The sequence below is a fragment of the Chaetomium tenue genome (genome assembly GCF_020726465.1).
Source record: "Chaetomium tenue strain MPI-SDFR-AT-0079 chromosome Unknown F5144scaffold_4, whole genome shotgun sequence".
Taxonomy (NCBI): domain Eukaryota; kingdom Fungi; phylum Ascomycota; class Sordariomycetes; order Sordariales; family Chaetomiaceae; genus Chaetomium; species Chaetomium tenue.
This window is the reverse complement of record NW_027117332.1, coordinates 3,571,980-3,590,580: the sequence shown is the minus strand read 5'-3', so window position 1 is coordinate 3,590,580 and position 18,601 is coordinate 3,571,980. Positions and strand designations below refer to the sequence as shown.

The 18,601-nt window shown below is 57.5% G+C and overlaps 7 protein-coding genes across 7 annotated transcripts; 3 read left to right on the top strand and 4 right to left on the bottom strand.

Moving 5' to 3' along the window:
• Positions 1 to 274: 274 nt before the first annotated feature.
• On the bottom strand, positions 275 to 2,447 carry F5144DRAFT_630315 (cytochrome P450 11B2). The gene is made up of 3 exons (XM_066792416.1): positions 1,876 to 2,447; positions 640 to 1,802; positions 275 to 578 (listed from the first exon to the last, which is right to left on the bottom strand). Exons 1-3 carry the CDS (start codon positions 2,075 to 2,077, stop codon positions 450 to 452), a joined length of 1,494 nt encoding a protein of 497 aa, XP_066643592.1. The 5' UTR covers positions 2,078 to 2,447; the 3' UTR covers positions 275 to 449.
• Positions 2,448 to 4,400: 1,953 nt separating this feature from the next.
• F5144DRAFT_252192 (S-adenosyl-L-methionine-dependent methyltransferase) lies at positions 4,401 to 5,510 on the top strand. The gene has a single exon (XM_066783456.1). It carries the CDS (start codon positions 4,589 to 4,591, stop codon positions 5,393 to 5,395), a length of 807 nt encoding a protein of 268 aa, XP_066643591.1. The 5' UTR covers positions 4,401 to 4,588; the 3' UTR covers positions 5,396 to 5,510.
• Positions 5,511 to 8,985, bottom strand: F5144DRAFT_252213 (uncharacterized protein). The gene is made up of 2 exons (XM_066783457.1): positions 6,717 to 8,985; positions 5,511 to 6,657 (listed from the first exon to the last, which is right to left on the bottom strand). The coding sequence occupies exons 1-2, from the start codon at positions 8,638 to 8,640 to the stop codon at positions 5,627 to 5,629; spliced, it is 2,955 nt and encodes a 984-aa protein (XP_066643590.1). The 5' UTR covers positions 8,641 to 8,985; the 3' UTR covers positions 5,511 to 5,626.
• Positions 8,986 to 9,987: 1,002 nt separating this feature from the next.
• F5144DRAFT_650500 (uncharacterized protein) lies at positions 9,988 to 11,778 on the top strand. The gene has a single exon (XM_066793001.1). It carries the CDS (start codon positions 10,340 to 10,342, stop codon positions 11,459 to 11,461), a length of 1,122 nt encoding a protein of 373 aa, XP_066643589.1. The 5' UTR covers positions 9,988 to 10,339; the 3' UTR covers positions 11,462 to 11,778.
• Positions 11,611 to 14,738, bottom strand: F5144DRAFT_252021 (mitochondrial outer membrane protein IML2). The gene is made up of 2 exons (XM_066783455.1): positions 12,040 to 14,738; positions 11,611 to 11,979 (listed from the first exon to the last, which is right to left on the bottom strand). The coding sequence occupies exons 1-2, from the start codon at positions 14,247 to 14,249 to the stop codon at positions 11,697 to 11,699; spliced, it is 2,493 nt and encodes an 830-aa protein (XP_066643588.1). The 5' UTR covers positions 14,250 to 14,738; the 3' UTR covers positions 11,611 to 11,696.
• Positions 14,739 to 14,966: 228 nt separating this feature from the next.
• F5144DRAFT_574095 (DSS1/SEM1 family-domain-containing protein) lies at positions 14,967 to 16,123 on the top strand. The gene is made up of 3 exons (XM_066788994.1): positions 14,967 to 15,587; positions 15,660 to 15,771; positions 15,854 to 16,123. The coding sequence occupies exons 1-3, from the start codon at positions 15,452 to 15,454 to the stop codon at positions 15,891 to 15,893; spliced, it is 288 nt and encodes a 95-aa protein (XP_066643587.1). The 5' UTR covers positions 14,967 to 15,451; the 3' UTR covers positions 15,894 to 16,123.
• F5144DRAFT_574093 (phosphoglycerate kinase) lies at positions 16,124 to 17,791 on the bottom strand. The gene is made up of 3 exons (XM_066788993.1): positions 17,596 to 17,791; positions 17,101 to 17,521; positions 16,124 to 17,044 (listed from the first exon to the last, which is right to left on the bottom strand). The coding sequence occupies exons 1-3, from the start codon at positions 17,659 to 17,661 to the stop codon at positions 16,275 to 16,277; spliced, it is 1,257 nt and encodes a 418-aa protein (XP_066643586.1). The 5' UTR covers positions 17,662 to 17,791; the 3' UTR covers positions 16,124 to 16,274.
• Between the last annotated feature and the right edge of the window lie 810 nt (positions 17,792 to 18,601).

Genomic DNA, 18,601 nt, shown 5'->3' with positions numbered 1-18,601 from the left:
GGTTTTTTTTTTTTTTTTTTTTTTTTTTGGTTTTTTGATTTCGTGAACTGGGAATTCACGAAATAAAACCACTTTTGGTTGCTTGGGGGAGGGAGAGGAAAAGGAGGGTGGTGGCGAGAGGCGGTTGGACGGGGTTGCCTTGGCGCCTGCAGCTCAGGCTGCTCAGGCTGCTCACCCAGGCTCGCGCGACTGGATTTGAGGGTGAGCTGCATTTGCTCACCCGGGCCACTTAAAGCGGCCGGAGCCTGGGCGGAGCCAACCGCGCAAGAGTAGACTGTTAATCTGGAATCAACACTCCAGGTAGTATTTTTCCATTCCCTACGCACTCTTGGTGCTACAGGATCACCAATTCTAGAAGTAGTTTGGCTGTGTATTCTGCAAGAGCCGAGGTGGAGTGACGTGACGTGGAATTTTAGCCCATTCCATTCCTTGATAATACACCAAGCTCATTATATGCCATCCTTCGACTCCCGCTTGGTGATGATGACATTCATGTCTTTGTTGATGGTAAATCCCTGATGATCCCATTTTAACGGCGACACCGGATCCATCATGACAAAGTCGAAACGGAGGAAAAGCTTCACATCTTGGTCAGCAGCAGTCTAAGTTGCCATCGGCTTCCAAGCGCAGCACACTCACCTCAAAAATTACCTTCCCCATCTCCATATTTGCCAGCCTCCTACCCAGACACTCCCACCTCGTCCCTAGCGCAAAGCCGAGCCCTTGGGTTGCGTCCATCTCCTTCAGTTGCTCGGGGTCAGCCTCGAGCCACCGCATCGGATCAAACACCTCGGCATTGTCTCCGAACACGCTCTTGTCCCTCATGATCTCAAACCAACCGAAGGCAATATTCGTACCAGCCGGTACTTTGACGCCACAAATGACATCGTCGACATCCGATGCCTTCGCTTGCAAGCCAGAAAGAGGCGGCCAGCACCGCATCGATTCCCGGATGCAAGCCTGCAAGAACCTCAGCTCGCTGCACTCAACATCCGCAATCACCGGCCGCGTCACCCTCCCCACGGCGCTGTCAATCTCATCCTGCAGCTTCCGGTACGCCTTAGGGCACGTCGAGAGAAAGAATACCGTATTCCTCAACGCCGTTGCCGTCGTGTCCGTACCACCCAGGAGGTGCACCAACGACTCCGACTCAACCTCCTCTCTCGACAACCCCGAGTCCACCAACACCTGCAGCACATCCATACTCCGCCTCTTCTTCTCCCCATACCTCTGACCCACCCTCTCATCAATAACCCCCAACAACCTGCCCACCCCACCCTCATCCGTCTTCCTCGGCAAGAACGGCTTACACACCGACGAGGTCACCACCCCCAACAACGCCGGCGACAGTCCCATCAGCGCACACGGCAACAACATCCCCTCCAGCGCCTCAATGGCCCCAAACCAATCCTCCCCCCTCTCCAAATACCCAAAACTCTCCCCAAACCCCACCGCCGCGATCGCATCCTGCGTAAAATACGCAAACCCCCTCCCCATCTCAAACGCCCCCCTCCCCCCCTCACACCACCCCCCCAAAAACCGCACAAAATTCTCCACCTGCCCATCCAGCACCTCCTCCTGATCCGTGATCCCCCGCGCCTGGTAGGCCGGCAGCAGACGCGACCGCAGCCGCAGATGGGATTTGTTGTCCACCGTGGTCAGCACGGAGGGCGAGTTGGGGTCGAAGCGGAAGCCCGCGTACCAGTCCGCGCGCCGGTAGCCCGAGCGGATGGACCAGATGCGCCGCATCTCGGTGGGGGAGGAGACGAGCACCCAGTTGGGGGCGAGGCGGGCGATGGGGCCTGGGGGGGGAGTACATGTAGAGGGTTAGGGAGGTTGGGAGGGGTGGGTGAGGGGGAGGGGGGTAGGGCGTACCGTGTTTTTGGGCGACGTTGCGGAGGTGCTGGAGGAGCTTGCCGCTGAATTGGTGGTAGACGAGGAAGGCTTTGGTCCATCCTGTGGCGGGAGGGCCGGGGATGTGGCGGAGGCGGTACCAGTTGCGGGCGCGGGTGATCAGGGACCAGAGGAAGAGGGCCCCGATGGCCCCGATGCCGATGGCGGTGATGGAGAAGGCCATTGTTCGGAGCACGGTGATTGCGGCAAATCGGCGATGAGAGGTAGTGGGCAAGTTGGAGTCTGGGGAAACGGCAGGTTATGGGGCTTTATGAAACCTGTTCTTCCACCACTCCTTGCCCTAATGTAAGCTTATCAAATACCACCTAGTGCCCCTCCACGGCTCGCAAGCCGTGATGATCCTGCTCCAATTTGGCAAGCATTTATACACTATTGGCTGAGACTTCGGGGCTGTCGCCCCCTTCCGCGGTCAAGACGGATATTACTTGTCTGCGGGAGGGGTGAGAGATGCAAGGTGACCTTCCGCAGGGCCCCGGTTATGGTCAGTGACCGGCATATGACAATCGGTGTGCGATGATTCGACCCATGTCTCAGGTTTAGTGTGAACTATCCCCGAGAGAGACGAGATGCATCATGCATGCAGCATAACCGACAGCAGACAAGGATCCAGAAACATCCCCCGCACGCCGAAGAACGGGACTTGCTTCTGAGCAGCTTGGCGCATATCTAGCATGCTGCATGTATGTACACATGTGGACTGGTAGGGTAGTCTGACTGCATGTGCTATCGGATTGACAGTCCAGCTAACAGTTAGCCCCCATGTTAACTTTTGGTCTAGGCTCGCGGCTAGTCCCAAGCCCATCTGAACCCAGACCCCCACGCTTAAAACCATCTTTTCGTGTCGTGTCTTGAACAACTAGATAGACCTCGTTTCCGGCTTCTCAGGTGTTGTCCTGTTTAGGTTTGACGGTAGTTCATTGCCGGTTATACCGAGCCAATACCCAGCGCCGCGAATACTGAGCTGGCTTTCTCAACCGTCTGTAGGAAAAGAGGTATATGGAGATTTGTAAACTCATACCGCCAGTTAGGAATTGGTTGTCGGCGAGTGGTATTTCCATCGACCAAGGGATGTAGTCGGTCTGGCCCAGGCCTTAACAGCGTCAGGAGACATGTCAGCACGATTCGGCTTACGACAACATTTGAGGTTAAGTAATCGTTGCCCTGCCTTGTTTCACGACACAAACATCATAGGTACGCTGAGGTGGCATAATACGTGTTGCTGTTTCCTTGCTAACGCATCTACAATTGCTTACTACTTGCCTAGGTAATTGCCAGTTCACCGTGACCTCAGACGATAATAGGTCATGTTTCCGAATTCGTCAGCCAAGTTCTCGGCTTTGTCCCTCACTCTTTTTGTATGTACTTCAGTAAATATTTGTCCGACCCAGGCCCGTCAAACGTGAGTCAACAGGCTATTAAATACCGATCTTGGCTTCCTCCGGGTTAGCGTCTCCTCGGAGAGAGCCAGACAGCTTGACTCATATTGGTCCAGCCACGGACGATCAAATTTGCTGTGTGGATGATGATTTGGGCCGTCTCATCGTGCCGGGTGAGGATCATCATCTTCTAACCCTGGCCATGGCCTCGAGCCCAAGCAGCGCGAGGAGGGCTCAGAGCTCGCCATGGGGAGACTTGAACGGCTTGGGAACACCTGGTGTGATCGAGTGGCGTTTTGTGTGACTGATGCGGCTGGATGATCCTGGGCCGTAAAGCAGTCGAGGATGTTGCCCAGTGCGGTATCACGGATTTCTATGGTGCTGAAACCCTAACCGCTGAGTGAGATGATGCTTATAATGAGCCTCTAGGGTAAATTTCTCGCGATCGTCGACGTCCAAAGCGATTCCAGGTCTGAGAGCAGCAACGGGTGTCCCACCGAGAGACATTGGGCAGTACTAATCGAGTTGCTGGATAGTTAGGGTGGTAGTGGCATATGGTTGGTATCTGACAATGGTGACTACCCTCGAACCAAAGGTCTAGGTCTGATCAACCATATTCTGCTCATTGGTAGTCGAGTGGTCGGTCTTGGGGCGTTTGTTGGGACCTTCCTCCTTTCCGGACATGAATTGCTGTCGTCTGAATTCGATTCAGAGGACGACGAGGTGATGGTATGAGACTCGACCAACGGCGTGTCTGAAAGAGGCGAAAAGGAAAAGAGTAAAGCATGGAGGGAGAGATATCCTAGGGTGAAGGAATCGACAAAGGGGGGTAAAAGACACGAATTGGGGAAAGGAAATAAAACTTTAGAAAGTAAAGACAAAAGCAGTTGATCAATATACGGTTGAAGTTAGTTGATTTCCCAACTCATGTTGTATTTTTATCATTGTCGACTCCAGTACGCATCTCCTTCAAGAACCTACTCGTGTACTTGGAGATCGGCTGTTTTGACCGAGGTCATGATGGAACTCGGCACACGTTCCCGGGCGGGCCCCAACCGGGCAACCCCTCATCTGGCCGCCAGCTCCACGTCCAGTGTCATGCGCCGGCGTCGCAGTGGTACATATTTGCAACCACCAACCACCCAGCCGAGTCAACCCCCCTGAGCCTCGAATACCCGCGCTGCTGGGTCATGGGCACATAGTAGTAGCATACGATACCAAACCAAGGGCCTTACCACGCCCAACCGAGTTAACTCCCACACAACCACGACAACATCAATCCTCACGCAACCAGCAAAATGACAGAAGCCAACACCGTCCGTTTCAACGAGGAAGCCCTCTCCTGGGACTCGAACCCCTCCGTGCAGCTGGCCACAGCCCTCGCCCACAAAGCCTACCTGGCACGCCTCCCGCCCCCAGAAATCCTCTCGACCTACGACATCATGGACCTCGGCTGCGGCACCGGCTTGCTGTCTCTCGCCCTCGCTCCCTCAGTGCGCTCCGTCACAGCAATCGACGCGGCCGAGGGCATGATCGCCGCGTTGCGGTCCAAACTCGAGCAACAACCCCCCACCCCTGGCAGCAACACCACCCCTAACAACGACCCCGACAACAATAACTCCCCCAACCCACCCGCACCCCCACCACCTACCAACATCCACCCCATCCACACGCTCCTCACCTCCGCCACCTCCCCCCTCCTCCACCACGACCCCCTAACCCACCTCCCCACGCCCACCCCCCGCCGCTTCGACCTCATCGTCTCCCACCTCGTGCTGCACCACATCCCCTCGCTGCCCACCTTCTTCGCCACCATCCACGACTGCCTGCACCCCGGCACCGGCCGGGTCATGGTGACCGACTTCGAAGACTTCGGCCCGGCCGCGCGGCAGTTCCATCCCGAGAGTAAGATGGACGGGGTGGAGAGGCATGGGATTCAGGAGGGGGTGATGAGGGAGGTGTTGGAGGGGGCGGGGTTTGTGGATGTGAAGGTGGAGAGGGCGTTTGAGATGGGGAAGGAGGTTGAGACGGAGCCCGGGAGCGGGGTGTTGGGGCCGGCGGTGGTGTTTCCGTTTTTGATTTGTGAGGGGAGGAGGGCGGCGTGATGGGCGAGGATGGGTGGATTGTCTCAAACAGAGGGCGGGCAGGTCAGTGAGTTGGTGGGATCCCAAACTCCATGTATTAGTGATTATCTATGTACGTATCGTGACAGGCCCAGGATATCTGACAGGTTGGGCTTCCAAACATTCATCCAAAACGGGGTATAAGGACACCATGGCCAATTCAAGAACACCGCTCCAACACAAAAGAACCCATAAATCCCTACGCGTGACACCTCACCGCTGCCCGATCGTGTTCCTCCTCGTCCTCTCGGTCTCTCTTTTTGTCGCCCCTGTCACCCTGGACCACTCTTCCCATTCCGTACTAATCTCCATGAGCACACCGCCCATGACTTGCGCACTTGCCATCAAACCGTGGCCTTCACCCTCGAGCACGCGCACCTCGCACCGGCGCATCGTCTTGCCCAGCCACCGGACGTTATCCACGGGCACGCGCGTGTCCCGGCTTCCGTGGTGAATCACCACCGGCCGGGTGATGTCGACATAGCGGAAGCCGATGGTATGCCGGCGCTCCAGACACACGAGCAGGTCGACCGCGGGGTTGGCGCCCGTCGTCGCCAGCTGCCAGATCGCGTGCGTCAACCGGCTGTCATACAGCTCCTGCCGCTCGCGGTCGGCAGCCTGCGAAGTGGCTAGCGCCGCGGCGGAGGAGAGAATTGGATCCTCTGACTCCCTCCGCATACCCTGAAAGGACGAGTTCGAGCGGCGGTGCCGATGACCGCCGATACCGTGGCCTTGGGAACCGTTATTGGCGGTGCTGTTTTCGGGCCGGACGCGGTCCATGTTTTCGTCTGCAGCCGGTATGGTGGCATAATTCTTCGAATTCTCGGGGCCGATATTCTCCTTGTTTTCCAACGCTGTGTGGAACATGCCTTTCGGCTGATCCTTGTTGTCCTTATTCCTTTTGTCACGCTTGGCGCGCTTCTGTTTTGGTAATGAGCTAGTTATGCTCGAGCTTGTCGCAGTCATGAAGCTGCTGTTCGCGGCCTTTAAAATTGGCGTCGGAAGTGCTCTTAATATCCTCTGACTGGTGGGGATGGCGTTAGTTGGGGGCAATGGGGTCTTCTCGCTGGCTCCAAACACGCTCATTTGTGAGGGCGGTATCCAGGGCGCGAGCAGGTGTATCCTGCCACGGATATGCTGGGGCATTCGGAGTGCGGTAGCAAGCGCATAAATAGCGCCGGCGGAATGCGCGAGAATCGAGAACTTGGTGATCTTGAGAGCCTGACAAATAGCATATACGTCATCTACGGGTCGGGTGTTAGTCATGGATCGAGAGTTAGAACGGATTTTGGACAACACATACCAGGCCAGCCCAAAGGCGTTGCGGTGCCCTCGGCATACGGCTCGCTGTCACCAACGCCCGGACGGTCCGGCGTTATCAGGCGCAGTCTCAGCGTCAGAGCCAATTCATCGTAGAACGCCGTAATGTACCTCGTCAAGCCCATGCCCACACAGCAAAAGACGGCACTCCCATTCGGGTCCCCAACCTCGCTGAAGCTGACGGCCCGGCCTGTCTGGGGGTGCTTGATCTTCTGGCTAAGGCGGGGGCTGCATAGATAGTTTTCCACAGAGTCATCCACACTGTCGGCGCTTTGTGGCCGTTCGTAGGCGACCGTCGGCTGATCGCTATGTCTTTTATTCACGGTTGCTCCCTGTTCCGCGGCGTCGGGCGTGAGGCTAGGCGCTCCCGAGAGTCGTTTGAGCTTTGTACTGCTACGCTTCTTCTTAACCGTCGTCCCGCCACCTTCGCTGGCATATCCGCCGAACGGATCTGGCGTGAGCCGACCGGAACGGCGACGGTACTCGGCGCTGGCTTCCCGATCCCGGCGGCGACCTTGAGCGACGGCGGGAGAAGGTGCGCCGTCGTCGATCGCATGAGCATCGGAAAACGTGCTAACCACAGGTGTGGATGGGCTCATGGCGGGCGCGTCGGGGCGGAGTTTGCCCAATGAGGCGGATTTGTCTTGGGTGAAGCTGGCGGCGAGACTTGACTGGTCAATTCCTTGACCCTTGGGCTGACGCTGTTGCGCCGCGTCGCTACGTGAGCCTCGAGTGGCGCCAGATTGCTCTTCCAGTTCCATAATCGTGCCGTACGCACCGCCCTCGCTATCTCGTTTCGAGGTTCGAGATCCCCTCGCTGAGGACCTCTTGCTCCGCCGCAGCGACGAATCTCTCGTAGGTATCAACCGGGGGTTCGCCAGGGTGTCGATGGGCCCTTCTAGGGCGCTGTATTCTCCTACAGTGAAATCACCGTGCGACTCTTCGTTTATGATCGACTCTGCGGATAGCGGGTCGAGGCGGGGAGTCGTGGAATTGCTCGCCGAGCTGAGCCTGTTGGTGCTTGCGCCGACGGTGCCGATGCTCGCTCGTTTCTTCTCGGCCTCCTTTTCGCGCAACCTCTCCTTGCTACTCATGTACATCAGACCCCGTTGATTCCGCGCCGTCTTTTTGCCCCAGCTATCGTATGACTGTTGCTTCTTCAGGCTGTGGACTTCGGGTCCAGGGGACAGCGGCTCTTGGCTGCGCTCAATGCTGAGCTTGCCGATACTCTCGGCGCCGGATGTTGCCGAACCCTTACTCGATGGACGAGAAAGTGCGCCGCTACTGCGTCGCGAAAGGATGCCTCGTAGGCCAGATGAATCCCGAGAACTTGGACTCTTCGGTGACTTGGGGGTCGTTCGAACCGACAAACCGCTGGGAGGCTTGGACGTCCGGACGACGGGGGCGCTAGCTGCGAGATCCTCTATGGGTACATCCTCCTCTCGTAGTTGCTTCAGTGACGGCTTTGCATAGGCGCCGTAGTCGACACCAAACGATCCGCCGCGGGAGGGGGAGCCGGGGAGCGACAGCGAAATGGGACTTGCCGAGCCGATTGGGCTTAGGTAGGAGGGGCCGTCGAAGTGATTGCTCACTGGCCTGGATATTGCGGACAGCGAGGTGATGAGAGACGAGATGACTTCGGGCGACGCAGGGGGGAGCGGGCCAACCTGGTCGGGTTCTTGGTCTCGCAAGTAGCGTTCGGCGTAGCGCTCTCGGTCTCGGGTGGACCAGCCGGCGAAGACGTCGTTGTGATCTCGGTCACGATTCGTCTTGGCAGGCGGCGCGGGGTGGGAAGGATCTCGGCGGCGGCGTTCGGGAGATATGTCGCCGGGGCGGCCACGCTCACGTTCTCGGGACCTGCGAGGAATGGGAGGCGGGGCGGCAGCGAGTGAGGAATGGTCCATCATGGGGGTAGCGCCGGCACCGACGGCGCGGGTCGGGTAATCTGGTGCAACTAACCGGGTTTGTCGGCAGAGCCCGGAAAGCGGAAAGCGATGAAGGCTGTTCAGGGGTCGTTCTCACACGTGCGTCTCCAAGTCTCAAGTGGGAGCGACTCAAGATCGCCGGGTTGTCTCGGAGGCATGCGGTGTGAGGTTGGTGGGAAGCTCGAACTGGCTCCTGCAGGCGGGTGCAAACTTGCATGCAGAAGGACCGGGCGTCGATAGAGCGGCGGCGGCCGAGACCAAAACGAGGATCGCAGCTCTAGCTCGACCAGTAAAGGCTAGGGGGAAAGTTGGGACGAAGGGTAGTCTGGCAGGCCCAAGAAACGTCCAACGCTTTCGAGTAATTCAATCCAACGATTGCCACTGTCTCGTGCGGCGATACTATTGACTTGGCTTGCCTGGTAACTAAATGATAAGTCGAACCAAAAATAAATAAATAAAAGAGCATGCAGAAGCGGGCGCCATGCAGCAACACACTCCCAGAAGTTTGCTGTGAAAAACCGCCAAGTTGCTGTCACGAGGCGCGAATCAGCGGTCGGAAATGTGAGTGGAGCACATTCAGGTCCGGGGTCAAGGGTTTTGTGGGTCCAATTGGCTTGAGGCAGGACTGATCATGTTGGTTCCAGTCGTCAGAAGGAGCGTCGTTGTCTCAGGCTGTTGGGAAAATGCGAGAGCTGGTGTTGTTGATAACCCCTCCGACAGGTCAGGAAACGCCGAGGAAAATCAATGCGTGTCGAATGGGCGGAAAGCTGTGACAGCACAAAAGAAAAACGCGCACTGACCTTGGGATGGTGGCCTGTGCTCTGAACCCCTGAAATTACATGCGGGCAATCCCCTAATCCCGATCTGTTTGACCCTAACAGAAACCCCTTCGTCCGACAGGTTTCGCAGCCAAAAGAGGGGCAAGGGGCAAGAAATGCTCCGACTTATGATCAAGCTGCCCTCGAATTGACCAGACATGATATATACACATACAGAGCCGTGATGCGACTGCTCTGCCTGATCAAAAGCGACATTTGAGTAAGACTCGGCTCCTCACATGCAATTTCCCGACCTGTCATCCGGAAGTTTGGATCAGTGGGCCGGGCCCCTTCCCTTGCCTTTCCAAGGGTGGGGGTTCCACGAACCAGCGGGCAGAGGAGCCGGCTTATTCTTCCATTCGACCCAAGGGAGAGGGAACGCAGGGAACGAGGGGCTCAAAACCACACCGACCGCGTATGCTTGGCCGGGAGTTGCCCTCAGCTGAGATCAAGGGGCGCCAATCACAACCTTGATTGTTGCTCCTCCAGTCTTATTTGCCAATTTATCAATTTATCCTCCCGCCAGTTCGAAAGGTTATTGCCGGTGCAGACCGCCTTTAAAAAAAGCCAAGGTCGTCTGAAGCTTGACTGACGTCATATTCCATCTTTTCACAACTTGGATATTATGGCCGTTGAGCGGCGGATCAGGAACAAGTTGAACACAACAGAACGATGCAAAACATAGCACAACAAGTTAATTCCAAGAGGCTCTCACGGAGCTGGTAGGCTTTGGAACTCTGAACTTCATAAATCCAACCCGCGTCTCAGTCCTCGGAGTCCATAACTCGATCACTTAACTCCGCCAAGAAACTAGAAGGGAGAAAGAACCAAGTTATCAACAGCCCGGTATCAACAACAACACCATGGACATACTCTTATCTCTCCCCGTTGCGTCCTACTTCTTCTCGACCTCGCTCACATCGTGGTCTACCTCGCTCAACCTCCTCTTCTTTTACATGACGTGGTCGACATTGGTGCTCACCCACTCTCCTCTTCAAATTGAGATACTGGGCATCATGGCATTGCGCATAGCCTTCTGGCTCTTACCGTCTCTCCTTTTCCTCGCATTTGACACGCTTCTGCCGTCGTTAGCAGAAAACATCAAATACAATGGGGCATCGGCCCTCCCACCGCGCGATGCACAATCCCTCGCCCGACTGACGGGCCTGGCTTTGCTCAACCTGGCTCTCGAAACCGCAGCCGAGGCGGGCATCTCCTTCGGCCTCGCAACCCTCCTCAAAACCCCCGTTTTCCGCACCACAACCACCCTCCCCCTCCCCTGGCAAATGATCAAACACATCGCCCTCCTCTTCACCGGCCGCGAAATCCTCACCTACTACACCCACCGCTACCTCCTCCACGGCCACCCCCCACCCACTCTGACCCTCACCTCCAAATCCGCCACCCCCAAACTCAAACTTACCAAAAAAACCAACCCCCCCGCCCCAACCCGCACCCTCACCACCCTCCACACGAAGCACGCCCATTCCCGCGCCGCCCCCCCCTTCGCCCTCGCCCTCAAAACCGACCACCCCCTCCCCTATCTGCTACACCGCTTCCTCCCACTCTACCTACCCGCACTAGCCCTGCACGCCCACGGTCTGCACCTGCTGACCTTCCTGCTGTTCGCGGGGCTGGCCACGCTCGAGGAGACGCTCACGCTGTCCGGGTATTCGGTGGTGCCGGGGATTTTGCTGGGGGGGATGGCGAGGAGGGCGGCGGTGCATTTTCGGGGGGCGGGCAGTTCGGGGCGAGGTGGTGGTGGTGGGAGGGTGGGGAATTTTGGGGGGTGGGGGGTGTTGGATTGGGTGCATGGGACGAGTTTGGGGGGGGATGTGATGGCGGATTTGAGGGACGAGGCGGAGAAGCATAGGGTGCAGGAACGGGGGGCGAGGAAGGCGGGGGAGATGGGGGATGCGGTGAGGGATGGGGTGGAGGGGTGGAGAAAAGGGAGTGGGAGGCGGAAGGGGAAGAGAGGGGAGTGAATTGGGGGGTTATGTTGTGGATGAGGAATGGATCTGGATGTGGATTGTGTTGCGGTTAGCTTGATGTGATGTGTTAGTGAATTTACGACCCCTAAACCCGACATTGTGTCTAGTTAAATGCCTTCCGAGTAAGATATGCCGGCATAGTCTATTCCCGCCGAAACCTTATTCTCCAAGTGTATCCTAAGTCTCAGTACGCCGTGTAAGACGCCCAAAGGGAAGCCAGAAGACAGCCTTACGCCCACCCCTTCTTCGCCCGCAACCACTCGACCGTCTCCATACCGGCTTTGACCCTCATCCCAAACCGGGCATCCAGTACGAACCCTTCCGATTTGGAAACCTTATCCAAATACTGGCAACACTCATCCACTTGCTGGCGTTGGAACGCCTGGACCTCTTCTGCGGTGCCCTTCGGCCATGAGTTGGCGTCCCACACCGCCATCCACGCCACCGCGGCCATTTCGTAGTCGGCGGCAGCCCGGCAGTAATCATCCCTCGTGGGACCTTTGAAGACGGTTCTACGATTCCGCTAGTCAGCATCGGAAAGCATGGAAATAAACGAGATTCGAGGATCATACCTGTCCATCGCCAGCAGGGGCTCGACCAAGGCTTTCGCCTCGACACCCCTGCCCAGCTGCCGCAACAGCGCCGACTCCGTCAGCTGGGCAATGGCAAGCTCGTCCTTCTCCTCCTTGATCTTGGCAAGCTTCTCAGCCGGCGCCGTGCACCGCTCCCACACCAGCAGGGTCCGCGCCTTTTCCAGGTACTTGGGCCCCATCCGCTTGCTGCCGTTCCACAGATAAATCATCTCCACCGCCGGGCTGACAGCCACAGCATCGGCGAGATCCACCCCGACCGTCTTTGCGCGCTCCTCCCACTTCTGCAGCTTGCGGCTCACAAACACCTCAAACGGCAGCTGCCGTGCCATGAACCGCTTCTTGCCCGCCACGGTGGGCGCCTTGCGCAGGAACTCCTCGGCCGTTCTTTTGTACTTCTGCGCCTCGGTCAGGAGAAACCCCTTCTCCATGTCATCATCCCCCAACACCGCCGCCGCGTGGAAAGCATCCCGGTACAGCTCAATCTCCGCACAGCCCGCGATAAAGTAGTACAGCGCGTGGCTCCAGCTGTTGAGCTCGACGCAGCGCAGGAAGTTGTCGCGCATGGCGGGCCAGTCCAGCACGTACATGGAGCTCATGCTCAGCTCGAAGTTGTTGAGCGCCGTGATCTGCCGCATCTTGCTGTCCGTGTTGCCCTCGAGCCGCGCGATCGCCTCGTCCAGCCGCCGCGAGTTGGCCAGCACCCGCGCCTCCTCCAGCCGCCACAGCCGCGAGTCCGGGTACCGCTCGCGCATCGTCGCGAGCAGCGCCGTGCACTTCTCCTTGGGGTAGCTGACGGTTTCGACCTCGTCTTTGTTGCCGTCGGTGTCGGTAAAGCCCGGGGACGTGGGGCTGTCGGGGCCGTGCTCAGGTGGGAGGATGTCGGCCATGCCGAGGAAGGTGTTGTAGTAGTTGAGGAGTACGAGGGCCGCCATCGCCCCGTTGATGTTGGGGAACTTGGTGGCCTGCCAGAGGAGCTTCAAGCCTCTATCGCGGTCGCCCTTGAAGCCAATGACGTAAAGGAGGCGTGAGAAGGCCGGCGGCACCATGGAAAGGAGAAGCAGGAGGATGCCGAAGCACATGCTGGCGCCGCTGTGAACGAAAACATCGACGGTGGAGTTGAACAGAGCCTTGTCGGGACCGGATGTGTTCAGCAGCTCTAGCGCGAAGCTGCCGAGAGTTTGTGTCCCGTCTCCGGGGCGCTCTTTGGGAGCCGGACGCGGCTGATCGGTGGGTTGAGAGTCCTCGCTGATCGCAACCCGGCTCAATTTCTCGTCAAGGGCCGTCGTATCTTGGTTGACGGCGATCGGCTCACCAGCAGTCTGCGCTCCGCCCTTCGCCGTTTCCACGGGTGATTGATTGCCGCTGTCCTTGACTACGGGCGGTTGTGTCTCGTCGTCGAGGTAAGAGAACTCGGATTCGTCAAAAGTCCCAGGCATGGGGTCTTCTGAAAAGCTGGCTCTCTTTACCGAAGCGGCTTTCACCGAAGCGGCCTTCTTCACCTCTCCCTGCCCAATGGAGGTCAAATAACGAGCCTCGGCTTCCATGATGCCGTCCAACGTAACATACGCTTTGCGCAACTTGTAAAAGCCCTTGATGGCCTCGGTCAAGCTCTCGTGCATCACGCCTACCACAGCGTTCATGAGTTGCGCCTCGGCATTAACAAGGGCAAACTCGGAGCCCGGGGGGTATATTTTGCTCCGGCCTCCATTTCCCGCGGCAGTAGGCTCGACTGCCGCCGGTTTGGAGTACCAGTACCCTGTGCCACCGGCAGACCCATTGCTCACCTTCTCCGCCTCTTTCTGTGCCTTCTTGATGTCATTCCATGCCCTATTCTCCGTCTCGTTTAACCGATTCGCCGCCTCGGTCATTATTTCTTTCTCGAACCCGAGGATACTCCTCATGAAGCTCGTAACGCCCAGCCCCAGTTGGTGAAAGGTGGAAGCGTCCTCTCGCAAACGCAGCCGCGCTTCCGCGCCGTCGATGTCGTCATTCATGATCAGACCGGCGGCGGCAATCGCATCTTCCATGTCGCGGGCCTCTTGCTCCGCGGGGGAGATTGCGGGCTTCGCTTTGCCGGCGAGAGTCGACGTGCTATCGGTCGGGCTTAGGCCGGGCGTCGAGCCCTTCGAGGAGGATTTGGAACTCGCCGGAGCGGATGGGCCGCGAAACCACGAGCGGAGAGCCGACATCGTGCCTTCGGGTCGGTGTTCGTTTGGTCAGGCAGGATGTCGGGTCGGGTCAAGGAGGGTGGCGAGGAAGGGCAAGCGGGGAGTGGATAGCGGTTTTGAAGGGCATGAAGAGGATGAATGGAGAAAAGGAAGGATCGGATGACCCGTCAGCGACGGAGGTTCGGAGGCAATAAATATCGCTAAATGCAGGCCGGCTTCGCCGGGTTGGTTGCCAGAGGCTAGAACAACTCGAGCAACCCTGTTGTTGGAGGCTGGCTTCGGTCGTCGCAACAGCCCTACCCTTGTCCCAACGCCTCAATCCTGCAAGCGAAAGCTGACGACGACACGAGCAACCCCACCATGAATGTGAAGCTGGAGATCCAGCCGGGCCAATGCCCCGCTTACCGGTTACGATGAAGATGGCGGAAATGCATTTATCGGCTTTGTCTTCCCTTTCCAGCCGGAGTGCTTATTGGCTTGTTCGCCAATTCCAAGTGTACATGAAAGAAATGAATGTGGAGGAAGTGACATCAACCAAGCTTTCCAATTGTTCCTTGGCGGGCGTGCATATGGGAAGTCCGAAGCCTTGTGCACGTTGCCATTTCTGGAAGACCCGACACCGCTGGAACGGGTAAGAAAGGTGGCTGTGAGAGTATCACAGTTCCCGTAAACATGTCTCGAGTTCTAGAAAAGAAGAGGACTTGTGTTGGCAGTTGATTTTTACGTTCGAAAATGGCACTCAGTGATTGTAACTCGAAAGGGCTCGAGTTCGAGATCGGCCAAACATAAAAAAAGGTTGTGCCCAGCTGGGATCGGAGATGTGGCGGGTGGAACAGCCAGCCGCAGATGAAAGGCCCGTGCACCCAACCGTGATCGCTGTTGCCCCACTAGCCGGGTCTGTGCAAGCACTTGCCGATGGTGCGAGCTGCGTCCCGCCTTGTCAACCTGGAGCGAACCAAACCCAAACCACCATCAACACAATCGAGCGCCCCATACCGACCTACCTTCGAGACATCAATAACATCGAACGTCCGCTCTTCGAAACCGCCGATACCGCACAAAGTTGACCACCCACCTCTCAACTCCTGACCAATCTGACGCCGCACTCGGCCACCTTCCACGACATTCCCTGAGCTTGCTTGGCTAGGTCTTGAACCTCTCGCCTTTTTAACAGCTACCACCACCACCACCACCGAACCAAACAACTCCAAACCCCATCCACAATGACGTCCTCGCAAACCACCACCAAGAAGGACGACAAGGCCGCGACCGCGACCCAGGCCGAGCAGCAACCGGCCGCGGAGCAGAAGCCGGCCCCGCTGGAGGAAGACGACGAGTTTGAGGACTTCCCCGTTGATGGTGCGTGACAACAACAACAGGCTAGGGGCTGCTGTACTAGACCGGCACATGCTGACCGATGATTAAAAACAGACTGGGAGCAGGAGGACACAGAGGCTGCGAGCGGTAGCGGCGCACCGCAGCGCCTGTGGGAGGAGTCGTGGGACGACGACGACACGAGCGATGACTTTTCGGCGCAGCTCAAGTACGTTTATATTTTGGCTTCACTTATCCCCCCGTATTGTCATTCCCTCGATTTGGGGACGCCGTACTAACGGGTTGTACAGGGAGGAGCTGAGGAAGGTGGAGGCGTCCAAGAAGCGGTGATTCCGGTACTTTGCGAGGGCGGAATACGTACATGGGGACATGGTAGCACTTCATGTTGTATCCTCAACCGGCCCGTTGTCACACGGCAGCCCGTGCATAGTGATATAGTTGCGGCTGTGTGATCGGGGGAGTATTAACCGACCGTAACTCCCAAGACGGCGAAGATAGGGTCACTGGCATGAACCCCAGTATGCAGCGGTTGAAACAATAGAAGCTCTACCATTCAAGCAAGAGGCCCGGGCCCATTATTCAGATATCATGACAATTGCTCCAAATGTCTGCCACTAACGGCTTATCACAAACAAGGCTGATATTCACAGCATCGCCCGCCTAATTCTGTTACTGTGGCCGCGCAACTTCCTGCCCAAACGTGACAGCAACCTACTTCCGCTCGCTCAGCGCGACAACACCCGGCAGCTCCTTGCCCTCGAGCAGCTCCAAGCTGGCGCCACCGCCAGTCGACACATGGCTGAGCTTCTTCTCCACACCATACTTGGCCGCAACAGTGGCGGTGTCACCACCACCAATGATGACGATCTTGCCGCTCTCGGCCGCCGCGACGGCCGCGTCCAGGGTGGCCTTGGTGCCGTTGGCGAACTTCTCGAACTCGAATACGCCGGCCGGGCCGTTCCAGAGGATGGTCTGGGCCTCGTCGATGGCGGCCTTGTACAACTTGACCGACTCCTCGCCGCAGTCGAGGCCCATCCAGCCGTCGGGGATGCCCGAGGCGTCGGTGGCGGTGCCGGTGTTGGCGTCCGGGGCGAACTTGTCGGCGGTGATGTAGTCGACGGGGAGGACGAGCTTGACGCCGTTCTTGGCGGCCTTGGCCTTGAGGTCGCCGACCGTCTTGGAGCCGGCCTCGTCGAAGAGCGAGGTGCCGATCGACATGTTGTCGAGCGTCTTCTTGAAGGTGAAGGCCATGCCGCCGCAGATGATGAGCGTGTTGACCTTGTCCAGCAGGTTGTCGATCAGCTGGATCTTGTCCGACACCTTGGCGCCGCCGAGGATGGCGAGGAAGGGCCGCTTGGGCGACTCCAGCGCCTTGGCGAAGTAGTCGAGCTCCTTCTTCATGAGGAAGCCGGCCGCCTTTTGGGGGAGGTCCACGCCGACCATGGAGGAGTGGGCGCGGTGGGCGGTGCCGAAAGCATCGTCTGTGAGTTGTCAGTAACGGAGGCTGAGTTGGTTGTGCGGGGCGATGGAAACGCACTGATGTAAATATCACCAAGCTTGGTCAGCCCCTTGCGGAACTCCTCCACCTTGGCCTTGTCTGCCTTGATCTTGTTGCCCTCGGCATCGGTGCCCTTGCCCTCCTCCTCGATGTGGAAGCGCAGGTTCTCGAGCAGCACCACGTCGCCGTTGTCGGCCTTGTTGACAATGTCCTCGACCTCAGCGCCGACGCAGTCAGGGGCGATGGTCACGCTCTTGCCCAGCAGCTTCTCGAGCTCGGGCACGACAGGCTTCAGCGAGTACTTAGGGTTGACCTTGCCGTCAGGGCGACCGAGGTGGGACATGAGGACAACGGCCTTGGCGCCATTGTCGACCGCGTACTTGATAGTGGGGACGGCACCGGCGATGCGCTGGGGGTTGGTGACGTTCTTGTCGGCGTCGAGGGGGACGTTGAAGTCGACCTGTGATGGAGCCGCTGTTAGCTTGGGGCATGGTCTCGCAAAACAGAAATATCGTGGGGGTTATCGGAACGTACGCGGATCAGGACCCGCTTGCCCTTGAGGTCGACATCCTCGATCGAGAGCTTGTTGGCCAGAGACATCTTGGTAGATTTGCAGCAATTGGCGACAATAAGAAGCTCTTGGGTGACAATTGGGGATTGGAGACAAGCTTATCGTATTTTTCCGGTCTGATGGCAGGTAAAAAGACGCAGCATCGAGCGAAGCTGAGCTGACCCTGTCGGAATGGAGGGGTAGAGGGGTAATAAAAGGTGGTGGGGTCGCTGTCAAGCCGTGACGTCGGACGATGGTTGGCTGATCCCGGAGCTTGCTCTTTCGATGATGACGCGAACGGTTCGGTAATCTGGAACCAAAGAATTGGGAATGTGTTGCTATCTCTTCCCCCATAGGCAGAAGATACAAGTGATGATTGCCTACCTGCTTACCAGTCCTCAATGGTTATCAGATGCGGCCCAGAAGCTCTAACCATCGACGTCGGCTTGGCAAATACAAGCTGTGTGAATCAGCTCCGATTTTCGGCTATCTGGTCTCGTCTCAACAAAAAGGAGAACCGAGCTTGGATGAATGTTACGACGCGCTAATTCCAGGACGCGACCGAAATCGCACCCTCTGAACCATTCCCCCGTATTGCGAAACTCTACCCATGCCATGGGCAACCTTGTGCTAAGTCATTGGAGGAAGATCTCTCTGTCTGCACAAGACACTTGATGAACAGGGGAACTGGGGACCTGGAGAACCGGAAGCAAACTCGACATGTCAAAGTCCGAGACGGTTTTCTTTCATATATCGTTACAGAGAGTCCTCGGAGAGGAACGAAAATAAACGAGGACCTGCCCAACTCCATTCGCCCTAGTGACTGGCACGCAACCCGAGCTCCAATGCGTTGCAATTTCTAAACCCAAAGAAGGACGGAACAGAATGAAATAATGGATCAACAGGACTGTACCAACCATGGCGCTGGATAGTGCAAGCCAGATTTTCAACGCTCCCCCGTTATCGTATCAACCCTCACCATCGTATGGT

Coding starts and splice junctions, on each gene's coding strand:
- F5144DRAFT_630315 (XM_066792416.1), bottom strand. CDS start 2,077: ATGGCCTTCTCCATCACCGCCATCGGCATCGGGGCCATCGGGGCCCTC. Junction 1,803..1,875: donor CAACGTCGCCCAAAAACACG/GTACGCCCTACC, acceptor CTCCCCCCCCAG/GCCCCATCGCCCGCCTCGCC. Junction 579..639: donor TGGGGAAGGTAATTTTTGAG/GTGAGTGTGCTG, acceptor CAAGATGTGAAG/CTTTTCCTCCGTTTCGACTT.
- F5144DRAFT_252192 (XM_066783456.1), top strand. CDS start 4,589: ATGACAGAAGCCAACACCGTCCGTTTCAACGAGGAAGCCCTCTCCTGG.
- F5144DRAFT_252213 (XM_066783457.1), bottom strand. CDS start 8,640: ATGATGGACCATTCCTCACTCGCTGCCGCCCCGCCTCCCATTCCTCGC. Junction 6,658..6,716: donor AACGCCTTTGGGCTGGCCTG/GTATGTGTTGTC, acceptor CCCGACCCGTAG/ATGACGTATATGCTATTTGT.
- F5144DRAFT_650500 (XM_066793001.1), top strand. CDS start 10,340: ATGGACATACTCTTATCTCTCCCCGTTGCGTCCTACTTCTTCTCGACC.
- F5144DRAFT_252021 (XM_066783455.1), bottom strand. CDS start 14,249: ATGTCGGCTCTCCGCTCGTGGTTTCGCGGCCCATCCGCTCCGGCGAGT. Junction 11,980..12,039: donor CCCCTGCTGGCGATGGACAG/GTATGATCCTCG, acceptor GCGGAATCGTAG/AACCGTCTTCAAAGGTCCCA.
- F5144DRAFT_574095 (XM_066788994.1), top strand. CDS start 15,452: ATGACGTCCTCGCAAACCACCACCAAGAAGGACGACAAGGCCGCGACC. Junction 15,588..15,659: donor TGAGGACTTCCCCGTTGATG/GTGCGTGACAAC, acceptor GATTAAAAACAG/ACTGGGAGCAGGAGGACACA. Junction 15,772..15,853: donor GACTTTTCGGCGCAGCTCAA/GTACGTTTATAT, acceptor CGGGTTGTACAG/GGAGGAGCTGAGGAAGGTGG.
- F5144DRAFT_574093 (XM_066788993.1), bottom strand. CDS start 17,661: ATGTCTCTGGCCAACAAGCTCTCGATCGAGGATGTCGACCTCAAGGGC. Junction 17,522..17,595: donor GCAAGCGGGTCCTGATCCGC/GTACGTTCCGAT, acceptor GCTCCATCACAG/GTCGACTTCAACGTCCCCCT. Junction 17,045..17,100: donor GCTTGGTGATATTTACATCA/GTGCGTTTCCAT, acceptor GACAACTCACAG/ACGATGCTTTCGGCACCGCC.